Below are 18,315 nucleotides of genomic sequence, written 5' to 3'. Positions count from 1 at the left end.
ACCCTAGATAATATTAGAATATGTTGTAAACTTACACAAAAATTACACCTTTACACCTTTCTTAATAACCAACATAAAACATTTAAAAATACTTTTTCATCGGCTCACTAGCGCCAAATTTGCGACTACAAATGGACCCTTAAGTAGCCCCTGAACGAGAATTTTGTTCTGAGAGAATAGGCCCTGCTTTGAATGTTGATGAATGTTTGAAGACATGCGTGGTTAGGGTTATGAAAATGGAAAAAAATGAAAGCAAAATTTACTTTGGAACGAGAATCTTAAGGCTTTTTTTTATACCTAATGGGAGTCCATACTCTAAATACTCTATATAGAAGTTACTTTTATATTACTTTATATACTCTAAATTTAATAATTAGTTTTTTTTCAATATAGTTCAAGAAATATGTATAATTTCTTTGCATTTTTTACTGATATTTGGACAATACTTCTAAAATACGTTCAAAATTGATCACTAATTACAATTGAAGCAATCTGATACTCTGAATATGACGGGAAAGCAAGGATGATTACAAATCAGGTCTTACGATATCAATAAGGAGAAGTTTACCATGCAATTTTGGATATTGTAAATATTAAATAATGAAAAACTAAATTAAATTAACATTTTAAAAATCCAACATGAAATACGAGTGCTATGATTGAAAATGAAAAGCTAGTTTTTTTAGCAGGGGTCGCATGATTTACTCAAAAGAATAAATCGCATAATAAATAAGCACGATGATTCAAAACCCAAATATTAATATTGCACATACGCTAAAAGTAATTGATTTAGAATATTTCTGTAAGTGTCACATGTTTTTTAATACTGAATCAAGCATTGCAAGGAATAGTTGGTGTATAACAAAAATTAAATGTAATTTAAATAAAATATTAAAGAATGTGTAGTATATAAGTAACTGTTTTTGAAATTACACTGAAGATGAGGCATACCATGGTCTCGAAACGTCTGTAATTATTAAATAAAGTGTGTGTTAAAAATCTGAGTGTTGTATTGTTCATATTTAACATTTAATATATATATAATATATATATATATATATATATATATATGTGTGTGTGTGTGTGTGTGTATTAATTTAAATTTAAATAAATCTTAACGGTAAGTTTTACATTTTGATGATGGTGCACTTGAAAAGTTTGCAGATGTGTCAGAGCAATGTGTCATTCAACACTTCATTTGAACATGTGCAATTTTTGACACTTCGAGGTTATTCGAAATTTTTGTTAAATGATTATTTAATTCCTTATTGATTATGGTTTTATTTTGTCCCACTTGTGCAAATCTCTTATGTGTTGAAGCAGGGGCCGGAGGTGATTTGCGTTACTCTTGTCATACTTGTCCATACGTATATCCAATTGTCAAGGAAATTGGACTTAAAATATATCCCAAATTAAAGGTATGAAAGAATTAATAATAAACAGTTTTTGGCAAACATTGTATTTGTTTCAGTATTAACTAAATTGTTTAATTCACGAAAGTTCTGATGTTCTTTCGTTAAACGCGTAAAATTTAATATTCTGCAATATTGCGCAATATTTTTGTCTGCATCATCGGCAGTCATTGGTTCATTAAATGTTTTACTTTTAAATACTTGTTGACTAGCTATGTTGACTTAGTAATTAATATATTTATTAACCAATATTCCTAGAATTGTTTTTATTGGATGTTTATTAGTTTCAATTCTTTATTAACAATTCTTTATTATTTTAGGAAATTGGTCATGTTATGGGCGGTGCTGCTGCATGGGAAAATGTAGATTCTACTGATGCTGTATGTCCTTCTTGTGGCCATGGTCGTGCATATTTCATGCAAATGCAAACACGTTCTGCTGATGAGCCGATGACTACATTTTATAAGTGCTGTAACCAATCCTGTGGTTATAATTGGAAGGAATAGTTTTTAGTGTTTTGATGAAAGGATTAGATAAGGATTCACATGGGTATTTTCAAGGCAAGATCATTGCTTACTAATCGATTTAATATATCACAGATAATAAATAATTTTATTAAAATGGGTGAAAGGCAATTGGCAAATGATTGCATTGTGCCGTCACCTAAAATTAATAGATTAGAGAAACCAAAATTATATCTTGTAGTGAACCCCTAGCTGTAGACTGTGCTGTGAAGTTATTAGTATCGGGTGAAGTTATAGCACTACCCACTGACACTGTTTATGGAGTTGCCTGTAATGCAAATGACTGTGCGGCACTACGGCATTTATATGATATAAAAGCTCGTAATGAGGCTCAGCCAATAGCAATATGTGTGAGTGACCTTTTCCAATTTCGTCAATACACTTTATCATACCATTTATCTGATGATTTACTAAATGATCTACTTCCTGGCCCAGTTACAATAATTTTATACAAAAGTAACTTATTAAATAGTCCATTCCTAAATCCTGGTATTGAAAAAATAGGTATTAGAATACCAGATCATAAGTTCATAAGAACTATTACGAAATTATGTGGATTTCCATTAGCTTTAACAAGCGCAAATTTAAGAGGAGAACCAAGTTCTTTGACCATATCAGAATTTAGTGCTATCTGGAATAAACTTCCTGCAATTTTTGATGGTGGAAACATTTCTGAAGACCCCAAAAGCAGAGCGGCATCTACTATGGTAGATTTATCAAAAAGTGGATGCTACAAGATTCTAAGGGAAGGCATGGCTTGCCAGGAAACGGAAAATGTTTTGCGCAAATATGATTTGAAAAAAATATAACAATTGTATTTATATTTAATAAATATTTACATTTGATATTCTAATACATTCTAAAGTAATAAATTAGCTATTGTACATTTTCTACATATACTTGTTGTCTTTGTTTTGGTATATATGATCCTAACTTTTGCCATCTTGTGGGGGGCCAAATTATACAAGATGCTTTTGCTGTTATTAGTCCTAAAGAAACTGGTCCAAAAAAATTACTATCTAATGAATGACCTATGTAAGAACGATAACCATTTTTAAAATAAAAAGCAATGAACTATTTGAAATGAGCTTACCAGTGTGATCTCCTTCAACCCAACAGTGGCCTTCAGGAATTTTCATATATGGTCTTTTGTAGTAAGGGGTGTTTATAATATCTCCTTCTAGTGCAACAACTCTTTTAATTATTATTTGTTCAGGATTTTTTGGTGATATCAAGGAAATGATATCACCTCTGTTTATATTGTAATCACGGACAGCCCAGCGTGATAAGTAAACATAATCAGTTTTTGATGCATTTGGGTTCAGGGCAGGTTGCATAGATACGCCTAATTGAACATAATATTTTTGGTGAGGGTTACAATTTCTCAAGTAATACTCTCTAATGTTGTAATTTCAAACCTTCGACTCTTGCTACATAGCCAACGGAATCAAAAAATGTGATGCTTATTGGAATACCTATAAATAAACTTTTAAATAATATATTCACCCTCATGGTGAATTATAACATACAGAAATGTGCTATGGTGTAAGTAATTGGTATTTTAAATATCATGTTTAAATCAAATTGCATGAAATATTAGAGGTTATGTAAACTACTGTATTACATCTGAAAACTTCAAATTGGCTGTAAATTCTGTCCTATCGGGCAACACAACTTTGATATTGAAAATCATTGGATCAGATGAAATTCTAATCAGAATACTGAAAAACAAATTATTGACTTATTTCATTATTTATTAGAAGATATCTATTAATAGATAATATATACTACGCTTAACAATAATATCACATCATAAGCACAAATCTTTTAAAATATTAAATGTAATGTTTACACTATAAATTCAATTCGTTCATAATAAATATAAGAAAAGAAATTAGTATTAGTATTATTGCTTTTTATTTGCAATGTATAGTGAACAGCAAATGTGTAGTAAATACTCATATTTTTATATAAATATATATATATATATATATATATATATATATATTTGTAAATTTTTAGCAGCCCAACAGTCGAATTAAAAAAAAGAGATTAAATAACAAAATTATTTATTCCATTATACGTTTCGACACTTGATGTGTGTCATCATTCAGTAATCTAAAAAACATTTAACATAAATGCACAAGTGATGATAAATATAAATGTATAAAAGGAGGAAATTATACATACCAATTTATCATCACTTGTGCATTTATGTTAAATGTTTTTTAGATTACTGAATGATGACACACATCAAGTGTCGAAACGTATAATGGAATAAATAATTTTGTTATTTAATCTCTTTTTTTTAATTCGACTGTTGGGCTGCTAAAAATTTACAAATATGTATCAACGTCGACGAAACTTTCATCATATATATATATATATATATATATATATATATATATATATATATATATATATATTGGTTTATTGTTTAAGTTTGTTATTATATATTCGACTAATATTAATATTTAGTGTAAATATGAAGGCTTTCTTCAAGTCAAAAAATATTATAAATAAAAGTAATATGCAAATAAAATTTAAATATTTTTATGTAAACAATTTACTGAAAAACAAAATGCATTTTGTTTACTGGGTGTATTTATAAATAATATAATATTTACTGTGCAAAATTTTCACCTTGCATTCTATCTGCATTTTGAATAATCGCTAAATGATAAGTGTTTTTGCAATGTTTTGAAATGATTGACGCAATATCATAACAGTTATTGCACAATCAGCAATTAAGATTAGTAGAACAGTTTAAATTTATCGCGTTTACCGCTTTTCAGTTTTACAAGCTAATAATTAGATCAGGTAATACTAACATTTGAATTTTAACCAATGAGATCACGCCACACGGCATTTAAACTGTGTGGGATGAGACAATTATTATCTCTTTACGGCAGTTTTCAGTAGATGGTAAAACTTCAAACATAATTAAGGTTATTGTTTTTTTTTGCAGTAACCGGTTGGCCACGTATTGGTATACGTTTATACCAATTTTTAAATTATTTATTAAAGTTTTATATTATAGCACAATGTTAATATTAAAAGCTTTGTTTATTTTATCGGCCGCAAGTTTTTGTTTAGCCGGTGAAGAACACGTACACGAATTGACAGACGATGACTTTACAGCAAGATTGGGTGAATTGGAAACCGCTCTGGTGATGTTCTATGCACCATGGTAATTATATATTATTCACTTATAACTTGTAGGCATATTTATACAATTTTAACGTTTTAATGTTAAGGTGTGGACATTGCAAGCGTTTGAAGCCCGAATTCGCAAAGGCTGCTGAGACTCTTCAAGGAGATGAAACACCTATTGCTCTAGCTAAGGTAATAAAATTTCATCTAGTTTTGATGTTCTGACATATGTTAGTTATAAATTTGCGCAAAATTAAATGATAAAATAATAAACAAAAAATATGATTGTGCAATTCTAGGTTGATTGTACTGAAGGCGGTAAAAGCACTTGTGGAAAGTTTTCAGTTTCTGGCTATCCAACTTTGAAAATATTCCGTAATGGGGAATTATCACAAGACTATAATGGACCTCGAGAAGCTGGTATGATATATAAACAATTGTCTATATGTAATGCAATTATGGTACAATGTTATAATGCTTTAAGTGAATTTCATCAATCTTTGTTCCTTTAATTCTAATTTTTATTGCTTTACTAATATAATAATTCTCATCAGGTGGTATTGTTAAATATATGAGAGCTCAGGTTGGACCTTCTTCTAAGGATGTCACATCGTTGGCTCAATTGGAAGCTTTCTTGAAACCAAATGAAGTTGCTGTAGTAGGTTTCTTCAAGAAAGAATCCGATCTCAAGGGAGAATTTTTGAAACTGGCTGACAAAATGCGAGAGAAAGTTCGATTTGCTCACACTTCCAACAAAGATGTATTAGAAAAATATAGTGTAAGGTAGGGTAAAATTATCACTTGTTTAAATTAGCACTGTTACAGTATTAAAAAAATGAGATGGTATATCATCTATTACTTTCCAGTGATGATATTATCTTGTTCCGCGCTCCCCATTTGAAAAACAAATTTGAAGAAAGTTCTGTTAAATTCGAAGGCAAGGCAACAAAAGAAGCACTGAGTTCTTTCATTCAACAAAATTAGTAAGTTTGATATTACTTATGGATATTAGTACAGTAAAACTTATTTAAAATATATTTTAGCCATGGGTTGGTTGGTCACAGAACTAGAGATAACATGCAAGAGTTCAGCAAACCTCTTGTTGTTGCATACTATGATGTTGACTATGTTAAAAATGCTAAAGGAACTAATTACTGGAGAAACAGAGTTCTTAAGGTATGAATTTGTCAACTATTCTGTTCTGTATGTGTTCTTATATGAAACATTATATCTTAGGTTGCAAAAGACAAGACTAAAGTAAATTTCGCTATTAGTTCCAAAGCTGATTTTCAACATGAATTAAATGAATATGGCTTAGATCATGTCAAAGACGACAAACCTGTTATCTTGGCCAGAAATGCAAAGGGTGAAAAATTCATCATGCAGAAAGAATTTTCGTGAGTAAAATAAATTCTTTAAAAACATCTGTAAAAAATGTTAGTAACTTACACTTATTTATACAGGGTAGAAGCAATCCAAGAATTTGTTGATGATATGCTTGAAGGTAAATTGGAAGTCTACATGAAATCTGAACCTATTCCTGAGACTAATGATGGACCAGTCAAAGTAGCTGTTGCAAAGAACTTTGATGAAATTGTCACAAATAATGAAAAAGATACTCTGATTGAATTCTATGCTCCTTGGTGCGGACATTGTAAAAAACTGGCTCCAGTTTATGATGAATTGGGTGAAAAGGTAATTATAAAAATCACTATCATACAAGTATGAGTTTTGATATTAATATATATATATATATATATATATATATATATATATAATTTATAAATTGTAGATGAAAGATGAAGATGTAGCAATTGTTAAAATCGATGCTTCCAACAATGACGTTCCATCAACTTATGAAGTTAGTGGTTTTCCTACATTGTACTGGGCGCCTAAACATTCTAAAGACTCTCCAGTAAGATACGAGGTATGTGTGAAATACAACATAAATGCAAATTGATTTTATCAAGAGTTAAAACCAATTAATGAATTTCATTTAGGGTGGCCGAGAAGTAGATGACTTTGTTAAATACATTGCCAAACATTCCACAGAAGAGCTTAAGGGCTATGATCGCTCTGGAAAAGCTAGAAAGACTGAGTTGTAATGCGTTTATCAACATATATAGGTTTTTAAGAATGTGGCCAAGGTCCATGTTAATTTATTTGCTTATATCAAGTGATCACATTTGTAATGTGATAAAATGTCATAGAATGATTGAATTTTTTATATGAGATCTTTATAATTAATAAATTGATAATAAGCTAACTTTATTTATTTTCATAATTTGTGACAATTTTGTTGATTTTAGTCAAATTGCAAAAAATGAATTCCTAATTCTAATTAATAGTGAAACATTTCTATTTTTAAACCTAATAGCAAAAAATATTTATATGTATAGCAGAATATATACAATACTGCTAAACTTACATTTTGGATTAATAAAAACATTATTCTGTTTACCACAAAATATTTTTGTGTATCACATTATTGCTTTCTTAGTTGGATGAAGTTTCTTCATTTCCAATTGCCCTATGAGTTTTCAGCCATGTTATCACATATTCTGGCTATATTAAAAAAGCATACTTTCAATATTGCATGAATACTGATACTTAACAAATAAGAATATAAAAATACTTACTGACACAAACCACATGCTGTTCGGTTTGTAAATAAGCCTATGAAAAAATCTTAAACCATCAACAGGAGCCAAAATATGTAAATGCAAATGTGATATGCTATGGAAGGGTGGCCAATGAAAACCAAATCTTGCTTCATTCAGATTTTCCCCCTTGTCGATAACTATTTGCTTTGCTATTTTGTACATTTCTTCGACTAGAAAATATTAACTTAATATAAAAGAAATGAAATTGGAAAATAAAGTGTTGTAAAATTTTATTTCATAGATCTGTGTCAATGGAATATACTTACCAAGAGTTTCTTGGCCAGGTACTAGTGACTTTGCATCATTTATATGCTGAATTGGACAAACTAAATAGTGATGTTTAGTTGCTTGTGTTCGGCAGGCAAATACTATAAAATTTTCATTTTTAAATATGGTGTTACTTGGAGCAGTTCCTTCGCATATTTGACAAAATACACAGTTTGCTATGCGATTCATATTTTCAAAATTATATTTTTTAGCTGTGTAAGATGGCAATAACAATAAATAATATAATGAAATTTCACAAAAGCTGATCAAAGGTCAGTTTTACTCAGAAGATAGCGCGAAGCTTTTGCTGAGATGCTCTGATTTACCTATAATGAGAAAAAACTCTCACTAATTTACAATCAAACAGCATATTAAGTTTCCTACACCTCAATCATTTTTTAAGGCATTCAGTGATGGGAATAATAGTAAGGAAATTAATAAATTTCCTTATTTCAGTAACTGGTTTAAAATTAGGAATAATAAATTTATGCTTCAGTTTATGACTATAAGAACCTTTGTGATTGTCTAATCTATTACTGTGATATATTGCTTCAATATCATGCTTTTCCTTTTTTGTTATAAAATCTTCATTAAAATATTTCTACAGTATTTTCTGCAAACGTCATGATTGCTATCTTTTTAAAATAAACCAGGTTCAAGTCTATAAAAAATCCGTTAATTATTAACTAAAATAATCAATTACGCCGTTACCTATTAAAAATTGTTGTGTGTGACAGCTGCCTAATAGTTTTTGACAATTGAAAAAACTTGAAAGGTTATGTTACGAAGTGATTGATTGTTATTATTCAGAATAAACAATTTATAACAAGTTATGAGTAATATTTATAGAAAATATAACATATTTATGTACGAGTCGTCAAAACTAGGTGACAAAAAGTTTATTCGCTGCATGAATTCTACTAATGTGATTGTTTTATATTGCGTATTCATATGTCAAATATATCCTAAATATCAAATATTATTTTAAATTAAGATTTGTAATTTTTGAAATTGCAATGTTTTTCAGATTTGAATTGCACCACGCCTTATTTAATTGCGAACAACTTAACTGTGAGTTCCTAAACAAAGTTCTGAACTGGAAGTCCGAATAGTATAATTTTTAAAAATGAGTTTAAATCGTGCGGCATACTATTTAGCTCGTTCAAAGCCAACCCGTACTAATTTATATCAAACTAATTTTCTTAATCATAATTATTTATGTATCAGTCAGTCATTCTCTCCCTTGGAGGAATATCAATATTCAAATACCAATTCAATACCAACTGTACTTCTTGTGAGAAATTTTAATACAAATACCAGATTATATGAAAAAGAAGGAGTTTCAAAGCCTTCGTCGAAGGTTGAAGTCACAGTTCAGAAACTAAAAGAAGAACAGAAACTGAAGCAACAAGAATGTGTTGTTTCCAAACCTTCTCCTGATAAAGCTGCAGGTATATTTACTATAGTAGAATAATATTCAGATTCTTTTAAATAGGTTTTAGGATAAAACATTAAGAAATTATATAATTTCAAATTATAACTAAGCTATTTCTAATATTACTTATAGGTACAGTGGAAAAAGCACCAGTTAAGAAAACTTTGAAACAAAGGATTGTTAATGAACTCCTGCATTATTATCATGGTTTTCGACTTTTGTTTATTGATATTAATGTATCAAGAAAATTGATATGGCGAATATTAAATGGAAAATCCTTGACCAGAAGAGAGCACAGACTTTTGGTCAGAACTACTGCTGATATGTTCAGACTGTTGCCGTTTTCTGTGTTTATAATTGTACCTTTTATGGAGCTTTTACTGCCAGTAGCAATTAAACTTTTTCCTGGAATGTTACCATCAACTTTTCAAACAGCGACAGAGAAGGAAGATAAACTTAAACAAAGCCTAAAGGTTTGTTTACTTTATTTAATTTACAATCTTAATAATCTTGAAAAAATTGAAATAAACATTCAATTTTATGTATGTACAAATAATTAGAAATTAATAATATTGTAGGTAAAACTGGAAATGGCTAAGTTCTTGACACAAACTTTAGATGACATGACTCTCCAACATAAAGATCATAAATCAGAATTAGCTAAAGAGTTTTCAGAATGGTTCACAAAAATGAGACAGTCGGGTGCGCAAGCCAGTAATGAAGAGATAATGAAATTTTCAAAACTTTTTGAGGATGAGATAACATTGGACTCACTTTCTAGACCCCAGTTGACTGCACTGTGTCGAGTTCTTGAAATAAATACTTTAGGTACTGTATTTTTAAAATATTTTTTAATATATATATCATATTTATAATTATAATTGTATTGCAGGCACAACGAATTTCTTACGATTTCAGTTGCGAATGAAATTGCGGTCTTTAGCAGCTGATGACAAATTAATTCAAAGGGAGGGAATTGATACCATGACACTTTCTGAGGTCCAGCAAGCTTGCAGAGCACGCGGTATGAGAGCTTATGGAATGCCAGAACATAGACTTCGAAGACAATTAACTGATTGGATAAACCTTAGCCTCAATGAAAAGGTATCTACCAGTAGACCTATTTTTATTTTAACTGTTATAAATATTATTCATTAATTTTTATATTGATGATTACATTTCATGCTTTGATAAACTGTTTCATAGGTACCACCGTCCTTACTGCTACTTTCTAGAGCTCTTATGCTGCCTGAAAACGTTCCTGTTTCTGATAAACTGAAAGCAACAATTAGTGTTTTGCCTGAAACTATTGTCACTCAAACGAAAGCTGCCATTGGTGAAAGAGAGGGCAAAATTGATAACAAGACTAAGATTGAGGTAAGTGCTTTAATTAGTTAAATGAGACTTGTAAGACCATAGCAGTCAAAATGCTAATAATGAACAAATTGATGTTACTAAAGTTCTAACTTGTCTTGCATAGGTGATCAAAGAAGAAGAGCGAAAGATTCATGAAGAAAGGCAGGAGGCGAAAGAAGAAGAAAGACGAAAACTGGCAGAAACATCAGAACTGCTGGTAGACCCAGCTAAAACAATAAGTACTAAAGACACTGCGGCAGTAGTGGACTCAAGGATTCCAACATCAGGCGCTCCATCAATAGCTGCAGTGCCGCCGAAAGTATCTCCTATCCCTAGTGCGACGGTCAGTACTAAGAAGCCAATTATGGAAGTAAAGAAAGATGCTACAGAGTTTACTAAAAAGGATTTGGCGGTAACTTATCGATAACTTATCAATCATTATAATTAGTTAATTTATAAAACTAAATTTTTCACTTTTAATTTCAGGTTGTCGAAGATGCGCTTGATACTTTGTCCAAAGATAAAAATTCTTTAGTTATTGAGAAGGAGGTTATCAAAGACATCAAGGAAGAAATTGCTGACTATCAAGAAGATGTGCAAGAGCTGCAACAAGCTATTGTTGCTGCAGAAAAACCTAAGGATGAAATACAAGAAACAAAGGGCGCTAAACGGTAATCATATTAAATTATATTTTATTTGAATTTGATCTTTACCAATTTATTATTTTATTTCAGTTTGCTGAAGAAGGTGAACAAAATGATAACTAAAATGGACACGGTTGTTCAAGAACTTGAAAACAAGGAGTCAGAAAAGAAAGCCAAATCTCTCCAACAAGCACAAACTTGCGCTACTGAAACACAAAGTATTTTTATATATTATATAGACTTCGTTATGGTTACAAATTATTTTTATGGAAATATTTAATTTTAAGGCGAACAAGAACAGCGGAAAGCTAAAGGCGAGATTCTTATTGAGGAACTTATGGAAGCCATAAAGAAAGTCAAGAATGTACCTGATGAAAATCGTTTGAAATTGATTGAGAATATATTAAGCAAGATTGATACAGATAAAGATGGACACATCAAAGTTGAAGATGTACTAAAGGTAATAATTAAATTATACTAAAATTATATAAAGTTTTTTCATAAATATGGAACTATTTTATTTTAAAATAAGTTGGCAACTCTATTAAGAAACTAATGTGGTTCATAATTTTAATAGGTTATTGACATTGTTGAGAAAGAAGATGGGCACATGAGTACTAAACAACTTGACGAACTAGTGCAATTGCTCAAAAAGGAAGAAGTTATTGAAAAAGAAGAAAAGAAAGAAAAAGAAGCTAAGCAGAGTTCCGAATCTACACAAAGTAAAATCAACAATGCGCCAATCTCACCTGTACCAGGTACCAAAGTGACTTCTAAAGAAACCTCTCAACAAAAAAGCACCGTCCCACCGTCATCCGGTGCTACAAAGGTAATTGAATATAGTTCTCCTCATATTTGGCTGCAATATTTATAACTTAATGAATTTGTTAATTTCCCAAAGATGTTTGTACTCGCCAAAAAGCCGTTTTGCTTATTTTAAGTCTTCTCGTCATTTCAAGTCATTGTGATTCGAATGAATTCAAATTTGGAAAAAGTATGTGTATGCATATATGTGAGTCGATTATTGGACTCTCGTCGATATTTTTCAAATACGGCTGAACCGATTTCAAAGATTTTAAAACCATTCGACTTAACTCGATAAGTACTTGCCTTGATTAGTTTTGCGCGTTGACCGGACGAGCCGTTTTCTTAATTTTAACCTACAATCAATCCTGAATAATCTGCGATAGCTTTTAACGTTATGATGGTTTACAACTACTCGGTATACTTATAAATCACACATAAATTGTTATACTATTGATTAAGTCAATTATTTAACATGTCGGGAAGTTCATGCAACTTGCCTTGATTTAAAATGCCACTTACCTATCAAGTTATCTTATTTTTCTTAAAAGTTGGTTGTTTATTTATTGTGCATGCTAGATTAATATGAATTTTCCTTCAAAATTTAACATAATTTTTATTTATGAGTTCAGATGTAAATTCTCTCATGGAAATATCAGCTAATGTCTGGCCAGTCATCCTATGACAAAAATGTAAGACCAAAACAAATTAAGATGCATGCCACTATTTAAATAATCTGTGTATTTATATTATTATCAGTTTGAATATTTTTTCATGTTACTAATAATTTTTTCATAGCAGGATGTGAAGAAATTGGATTACACTAATAATATTAAAATGAAACAAACAGCCGAATTAAATAACTTAAAAGAGAAAAAAGTTTCAACAAACGATACCAAAAACATCTTGGAGGAGTCAACTAAACAAAGTGTTGCTAAAATTACTAAAACAACACATCAAAGTATTCCAAGCACAAGTGGCAAACATTTGCAAAGTAAGTGTAATGAAAATAGTAAAAATCTGTGAATTAATAGTATTAAAATTGTTAACAAATATTTATTTTTTACTTATGATTACGAATATATCTGTGATGTACTTCGAATTGCTTACATGACATTAATTTAATTTATTTACATCTGCTCACTAATTGTTGTCATAAGTATTTATTTATTTGCAATGTATATTGTTAAATTGTAAATAAATTGGTGAATACTTAATTTGTAAGTTTTAATTGAGAAAATTAGAGAATGCTAGTATTTTAAATATTGGAATATTTTATATATTTAATATTTTCTAAAAATAAATTCACATGATATGTTAACATATCATGTGAATTTATTTTTAGATATGTTCAGAGTATTGAATATTTTTAAAATGCCTTAATTTATCGCGATCGAAGCTTTTCAAAGGAGTTTTTACTGGTCTTTTCGAAAGTGTATTCGTTGTCTTAAATATATGTAACTTGAAATTACATTTTTGAAAAGTACTTACTTCTTTGGGCGCGTGTGAATTAAACTACATAAGAATGCAAACTAATAAAAATTTGGTATATGTTATAACGTTTCTGTGTACACTTTTCAACTTTTTTTTATTTAATCCAATTACACAATATCAAGGCATACTTGCTACACTGGTATAAAAATTTGGTATATGTTATAACGTTTCTGTGTACACTTTTCAACTTTTTTTTATTTAATCCAATTACACAATATCAAGGCATACTTGCTACACTGATGGTCGCGCTGTACTAAAATAAAGTGCATATAAAAGATTTATATAACACTTTTCGTTATTTATTGGTTATAGAATCTTAACGTCTAGTATCGTTTCAAGTGCACTTTATAGCAAATACTAAATTACATATTCAGACTATAAATGGTAAAAAGGGCACATGATTAGAAGATTATGGACTAAACATAAAAATATAATCTAAGAATAGTTACAACCGACCCATAAAATTGTAATAGACATATTGCATTAATGCTTTTACGGAGTAAAGTGCGTGGTAGCGAGAAATCTCGTAAAATGTGGGTTGAGTATATTTTTATTTTATTTTGCAGAATTTAATGCAGATATTCAGTCCGAAGCGTTTACTAAATGTATATGAATAGTTAGAACAATCCAGGATAATAAGGATTTGATTTAGTAGTAATTTTTTTTTATATAAACGTGGTTTCTAAAATTAAATGAGGTGGTCCTATCCCAACAGAAGTATGATTGGGCTATAGTCTTCTATATATTTAAACTTATCAGTGTATCGTATTCACTCGCACTTGCAAAGGCCTCGTGTTTCGTCACCCTTGATCGACACATAAAGGTATCCCAAATAACAGTACAGCTCGTGATTAAATAAATATATTACGGATCATCCTTTTCTGGATTATATTTATATTATAAATATAAATAATTTATAATTGCAATTGTAATTAGGCAAAATTGAAGAACAATAGAATGTCTTTAACGACGCATATCAAAAATTATTACTTTTATTAAAGATTGCGTAAAACAGTTATGCTATGGTGGTATTATACTTTGAAGCAAATTGCTGGAACCACATACTCTTCTATACTCTTCTTTTATCTATGGCTGGGACTATGCTGGAACTTCCCCAATCGCAATTTAACATTCTAGAAAATTAATCAATGATTAATAACAATTGTTTCAAATCAATTTTCAAATTAAATAAATCTGAATACATAATGTCATGCACCACTAGCAAATTTTTCAATAGTAAACCATTAGTAATTATTAAAATAAAGTCGAATCCCTTAAACAGCCCGAGAAATGCCAAACGTGTTGTATAAAAAAATTTAATTAAAGCTAATATAATAGATTAAAAATAAATAGCAATTGATATAAAAATTCCATGCCGCACGTACAGCTAGTTATTAACAGCCCTATAATATTTACATAATATTTATTTAAGAAAGCATTAACGAATTATTTACGTCTCCTTATTATTACTTACAAGTGTTGTCAGTTGTCAAAGCTAATTTTTTTATACACGAATTAAAATCAAATTCACCAAAAGATGGCAATTGTATCTACTTTATCGATATTTTGATACAACATCAAATAGTTTGTTTACAAACTGTTTACCAAAATTGTTTGTTGATGTTATGAAAATGGTCGAACTACATTATTCATTTTATTCCTGGTTTTTGTGGGAACAACAACAAAGGCGTGTCGACCCGGGACGCCAAACGTACCCGGGTCGTCGGCGCTGCATGTTGGAAGTCTCGAAGAAACCAGGTCAGTTTTATGTTATTGGTTTAACGCTTGCGCTTAGATCCTTCATAACTGTGTGTCATAAGTGAGTATTGCAGTTTTTGACTGTAGTTGTGATAATACAACGTTCAGATAATGTATATTTAACTTTATTATAATTATTTTCTTAAATGATAAACTCAATAGATTTCAGCAGAATATGTTTTTATACGGTCTTAGCTTTAGTTACATAAACAGTATTGGCGCTCGAGGCACGAACGACATGCGCTTTGTATGCATTGTTTTATACTCAATTAATGATTTTAAAATTTAATAGTTTTACATTTTTTGTTAGTCTAATTCAATTATTTTATGTAATTGAATGCTATTTCTTAAAGCATTGATTAATTTAATTTAAAACTATTATTATTAATTAATGATCAATCAATTTATATTTATTTTTAGTATTTAATATCTACCGTATTATGAGACATTGTTTTAGCAACACCAGTTGCGGGTGAAATTTAAAAAACAAACAAAAAAAATTAAAAAATTTAAAACTTAAACAAGTTTTTGAAGTGGAAATTTTATAACAAATTACTTTTACTTATTTGCTGACTGATTTAATTACCTTAATCCAAATGTTAACAAATGTCATGTTGATGGTAATAAAATTTAAAAGAGATTGTAACTTGAAATTTTAAAGAAATAAATTAAGAAAACATTATAAAATATATTATAAAATAAAATAATACTGAACCTAATTTATTAATTGTTGATTAAAACATAAAACGTATTAAAATTTATTAATTTTTATATAAAGTAAAAATTAAATTAAAACATATGTTTTAATCATTCCGAATTATTTATTTCTAAGTTATAAATAAAATTGTTACCTCATTTTATAAAAGTATGTTAGTGTGGTAACAACCCAAAGCGCATGTTCTTGAAAATATCCCGCGCCACTACATAGTCCATGCCCTCTTCAGTCGGTCAAACTGAAACTGAATCAGTAGTCCTTTGAACTCCGAAAAGGCGACTTGTGCTGAATTTAATGTGACATGATCGGCGAAATAAGCACGTGGTTTAATTTTAAGTTAAAAATGCATTTGGTGATGTATTTCAATAAGTAATTTAAGGACTTTTCGGTGCAATGTGCCAGGAAATTTGAGAGTTATAAATTAGTAAATATACAAAACGATGGCAGATAAAAATTTAATTGTTGCTTGGATATTTTTGATCGTGTCTGCGAGTTTAACCGGTAAGTTTTATTATTATTATTAATAACATTGGTACTGAGGTTATCAGTAATCATAAATAATTTTTAATGTATTATTGCTGGTATAATTTATAATTGAATAGTATAAAGTTTTGTTATTGTACGAAATATTTAATTATCATAATATCGTAACATATTATTTAGGTATATTTCTTTTATTAAAGATGCGGCTCAACTATAATTAAAATATTTTTTGAAATAACATGCACATTTGGATTCTCACTATTAAAAGGAAATAAAATATTTTTAAAAAATGCATAATAAAATGTATAAACAAAACAGAAAAAAAACTAGTGGTGTATGGCATCGTGCCTTAAGGCAAATTGCTGGAACTTCCCGTACCGTAACGAAATGTTCGAGGAATATTAAATGCTTCAAAATAGATTATTATGAATATTGTAACATTGTCTAATATTTATAAGAATTATTTGAACTGAATTGCAAAGTTGGAATTATTTTGTTTGAAGTATATTAGAACTTTAGTCAGAAATTAAAATCTGAATTATTTTCGATATACAAAAAAAATTATGAAACAAAAAAAATTGAAACAATTTTTTTCCAAAAGTAATTATTTTGTTAACACAAGTATATAGATCTTTGAATCATTCAAATCGGACGATTACTTCTCTCAAAAACTGCCACAGTACCTTCGAAATGGCTGGACCTGCTTTTGCCAAAAACTAATCACCACTTCTCCCCATTATTACGAACTGAATGTTTTTTAGATGATTCAAATCAGACGCTCCGTTCTCTCAAAATCTCGATTTCTGTTTCTGGCACTCTTTGCTCTGTATCTCCATAACGGCTGGACCTGCCTTTGCCAAAACTAATCAGCACATCTCCCTATCAATAGGAATCGAATGATTTTTGAACCGTTCAAATTGGTTGATCCATGCGCCCGAAAACGTGGATGAAATAATGCGGATATTCAAAACACACACACACATCCATTTTTTCTGAGGTATGCCAAAATGTTCAGAAACCTTCAAAACGTGAAGATATGCAAAAAATTTCATTTCCGATTTTCGGCCCATTACTATAAGTACCCTACGGGAAGTTAACAATTAATAATTCAATAATTAATAAACAATAAGAACTGATTGGCATATTGTATATATATAAATATATATATATATACATATATATATATAAATTTTGTATAAATCCCTAATTAAATAGTTGCATTCAAATTGCATCGTTTTTGTAACTCCGCTTCATATAACCAATTAGGTTAATGAACGCTATAATCGTTACGACTTTCATTACTTCATAATATTATTGTTATTAAACTCGTTTATAGTTTCATAATTTGAATGATATTATTTCAATAAAATTCAGTACAATTGTATTGCATTTAATAACGTTCATAAAACCGGTGCTTAATTAACATTTATCATTTCCGTTTAATACATTTTCAATTTAATGTACTAGAACCAAAATTGCTTTACTGTTTTTCCATTTAGTTTTTTATAGATTATTCATATTGGTCATCTAGAAAATATAATAAATAAATGACAATGAGTAGAAGTTATCAGTATTACGTCTAGTTTAAGTATAAAATTAAGGTGACC

At 29.3% G+C, this 18,315-nt stretch overlaps 6 protein-coding genes across 8 annotated transcripts; 4 read left to right on the top strand and 2 right to left on the bottom strand.

Moving 5' to 3' along the window:
• The first annotated feature begins 1,200 nt into the window (after nt 1–1,200).
• LOC113373959 (DNA-directed RNA polymerase III subunit RPC10-like) lies at nt 1,201–2,098 on the top strand. The gene is made up of 2 exons (XM_026614225.1): nt 1,201–1,418; nt 1,733–2,098. Exons 1-2 carry the CDS (start codon nt 1,275–1,277, stop codon nt 1,916–1,918), a joined length of 330 nt encoding a protein of 109 aa, XP_026470010.1. The 5' UTR covers nt 1,201–1,274; the 3' UTR covers nt 1,919–2,098.
• LOC113383512 (yrdC domain-containing protein, mitochondrial-like) lies at nt 1,958–2,770 on the top strand. Its single transcript, XM_026621777.1, has 2 exons — nt 1,958–1,972; nt 2,089–2,770. Exons 1-2 carry the CDS (start codon nt 1,958–1,960, stop codon nt 2,743–2,745), a joined length of 672 nt encoding a protein of 223 aa, XP_026477562.1. The 3' UTR covers nt 2,746–2,770.
• LOC113373938 (mitochondrial inner membrane protease subunit 2-like) lies at nt 2,749–3,556 on the bottom strand. The gene is made up of 3 exons (XM_026614206.1): nt 3,355–3,556; nt 3,030–3,281; nt 2,749–2,967 (listed from the first exon to the last, which is right to left on the bottom strand). Exons 1-3 carry the CDS (start codon nt 3,446–3,448, stop codon nt 2,813–2,815), a joined length of 501 nt encoding a protein of 166 aa, XP_026469991.1. The 5' UTR covers nt 3,449–3,556; the 3' UTR covers nt 2,749–2,812.
• A 1,243-nt stretch (nt 3,557–4,799) lies between these two features.
• LOC113373920 (protein disulfide-isomerase A3-like) lies at nt 4,800–7,320 on the top strand. Its single transcript, XM_026614189.1, has 10 exons — nt 4,800–5,126; nt 5,194–5,281; nt 5,389–5,509; nt 5,644–5,872; nt 5,956–6,072; nt 6,133–6,265; nt 6,326–6,486; nt 6,553–6,784; nt 6,882–7,016; nt 7,090–7,320. Exons 1-10 carry the CDS (start codon nt 4,981–4,983, stop codon nt 7,192–7,194), a joined length of 1,467 nt encoding a protein of 488 aa, XP_026469974.1. The 5' UTR covers nt 4,800–4,980; the 3' UTR covers nt 7,195–7,320.
• A 26-nt stretch (nt 7,321–7,346) lies between these two features.
• LOC113373947 (histidine triad nucleotide-binding protein 3-like) lies at nt 7,347–8,595 on the bottom strand. Its single transcript, XM_026614212.1, has 4 exons — nt 8,533–8,595; nt 8,019–8,345; nt 7,729–7,922; nt 7,347–7,654 (listed from the first exon to the last, which is right to left on the bottom strand). The coding sequence occupies exons 2-4, from the start codon at nt 8,206–8,208 to the stop codon at nt 7,586–7,588; spliced, it is 453 nt and encodes a 150-aa protein (XP_026469997.1). The 5' UTR covers nt 8,209–8,345; nt 8,533–8,595; the 3' UTR covers nt 7,347–7,585.
• A 169-nt stretch (nt 8,596–8,764) lies between these two features.
• Nucleotides 8,765–13,308, top strand: LOC113373902 (mitochondrial proton/calcium exchanger protein-like). Of its 3 annotated transcripts, none has more exons than XM_026614168.1 (13): nt 8,765–8,906; nt 9,047–9,470; nt 9,587–9,927; nt 10,033–10,282; nt 10,347–10,558; nt 10,661–10,831; nt 10,935–11,222; nt 11,297–11,481; nt 11,545–11,672; nt 11,742–11,914; nt 12,032–12,283; nt 12,891–12,950; nt 13,060–13,308. In XM_026614168.1, the coding sequence occupies exons 2-12, from the start codon at nt 9,146–9,148 to the stop codon at nt 12,894–12,896; spliced, it is 2,331 nt and encodes a 776-aa protein (XP_026469953.1). In that variant the 5' UTR covers nt 8,765–8,906; nt 9,047–9,145; the 3' UTR covers nt 12,897–12,950; nt 13,060–13,308. The 3 variants fall into 3 exon arrangements, with proteins under 3 accessions (XP_026469953.1, XP_026469957.1, XP_026469964.1); XM_026614172.1 differs by having other exon boundaries at nt 13,057–13,101; XM_026614179.1 differs by having other exon boundaries at nt 8,810–8,944.
• Nucleotides 13,309–18,315: the final 5,007 nt, after the last annotated feature.

The sequence above is a fragment of the Ctenocephalides felis genome, unplaced genomic scaffold (assembly GCF_003426905.1).
Source record: "Ctenocephalides felis isolate EL2017-DRISC unplaced genomic scaffold, ASM342690v1 CF-g0.4_SCAFFOLD_00845, whole genome shotgun sequence".
Taxonomy (NCBI): domain Eukaryota; kingdom Metazoa; phylum Arthropoda; class Insecta; order Siphonaptera; family Pulicidae; genus Ctenocephalides; species Ctenocephalides felis.
Note: the sequence above shows the minus strand (reverse complement) of the source record. Positions and strands in the feature narration are given on the sequence as shown.

What these genes read in the sequence shown, in the direction of transcription:
- LOC113373959 (XM_026614225.1), top strand. Translation starts at nt 1,275, where the DNA reads ATGGTTTTATTTTGTCCCACTTGTGCAAATCTCTTATGTGTTGAAGCA. An exon ending in AAATATATCCCAAATTAAAG is followed by an intron (nt 1,419 to 1,732) that starts GTATGAAAGAAT and finishes TTATTATTTTAG; the next exon opens with GAAATTGGTCATGTTATGGG.
- LOC113373938 (XM_026614206.1), bottom strand. Translation starts at nt 3,448, where the DNA reads ATGAGGGTGAATATATTATTTAAAAGTTTATTTATAGGTATTCCAATA. An exon ending in CTATGTAGCAAGAGTCGAAG is followed by an intron (nt 3,282 to 3,354) that starts GTTTGAAATTAC and finishes ATGTTCAATTAG; the next exon opens with GCGTATCTATGCAACCTGCC. An exon ending in GGTTGAAGGAGATCACACTG is followed by an intron (nt 2,968 to 3,029) that starts GTAAGCTCATTT and finishes GTTCTTACATAG; the next exon opens with GTCATTCATTAGATAGTAAT.
- LOC113373920 (XM_026614189.1), top strand. Translation starts at nt 4,981, where the DNA reads ATGTTAATATTAAAAGCTTTGTTTATTTTATCGGCCGCAAGTTTTTGT. An exon ending in GTGATGTTCTATGCACCATG is followed by an intron (nt 5,127 to 5,193) that starts GTAATTATATAT and finishes TTTAATGTTAAG; the next exon opens with GTGTGGACATTGCAAGCGTT. An exon ending in ATGATGAATTGGGTGAAAAG is followed by an intron (nt 6,785 to 6,881) that starts GTAATTATAAAA and finishes TATAAATTGTAG; the next exon opens with ATGAAAGATGAAGATGTAGC.
- LOC113373947 (XM_026614212.1), bottom strand. Translation starts at nt 8,208, where the DNA reads ATGAATCGCATAGCAAACTGTGTATTTTGTCAAATATGCGAAGGAACT. An exon ending in ACCTGGCCAAGAAACTCTTG is followed by an intron (nt 7,923 to 8,018) that starts GTAAGTATATTC and finishes AATATTTTCTAG; the next exon opens with TCGAAGAAATGTACAAAATA. An exon ending in ACAGCATGTGGTTTGTGTCA is followed by an intron (nt 7,655 to 7,728) that starts GTAAGTATTTTT and finishes TTTTTAATATAG; the next exon opens with CCAGAATATGTGATAACATG.
- LOC113373902 (XM_026614168.1), top strand. Translation starts at nt 9,146, where the DNA reads ATGAGTTTAAATCGTGCGGCATACTATTTAGCTCGTTCAAAGCCAACC. An exon ending in GAAACAAAGGGCGCTAAACG is followed by an intron (nt 11,482 to 11,544) that starts GTAATCATATTA and finishes ATTTTATTTCAG; the next exon opens with TTTGCTGAAGAAGGTGAACA. An exon ending in AAGTTGAAGATGTACTAAAG is followed by an intron (nt 11,915 to 12,031) that starts GTAATAATTAAA and finishes TAATTTTAATAG; the next exon opens with GTTATTGACATTGTTGAGAA.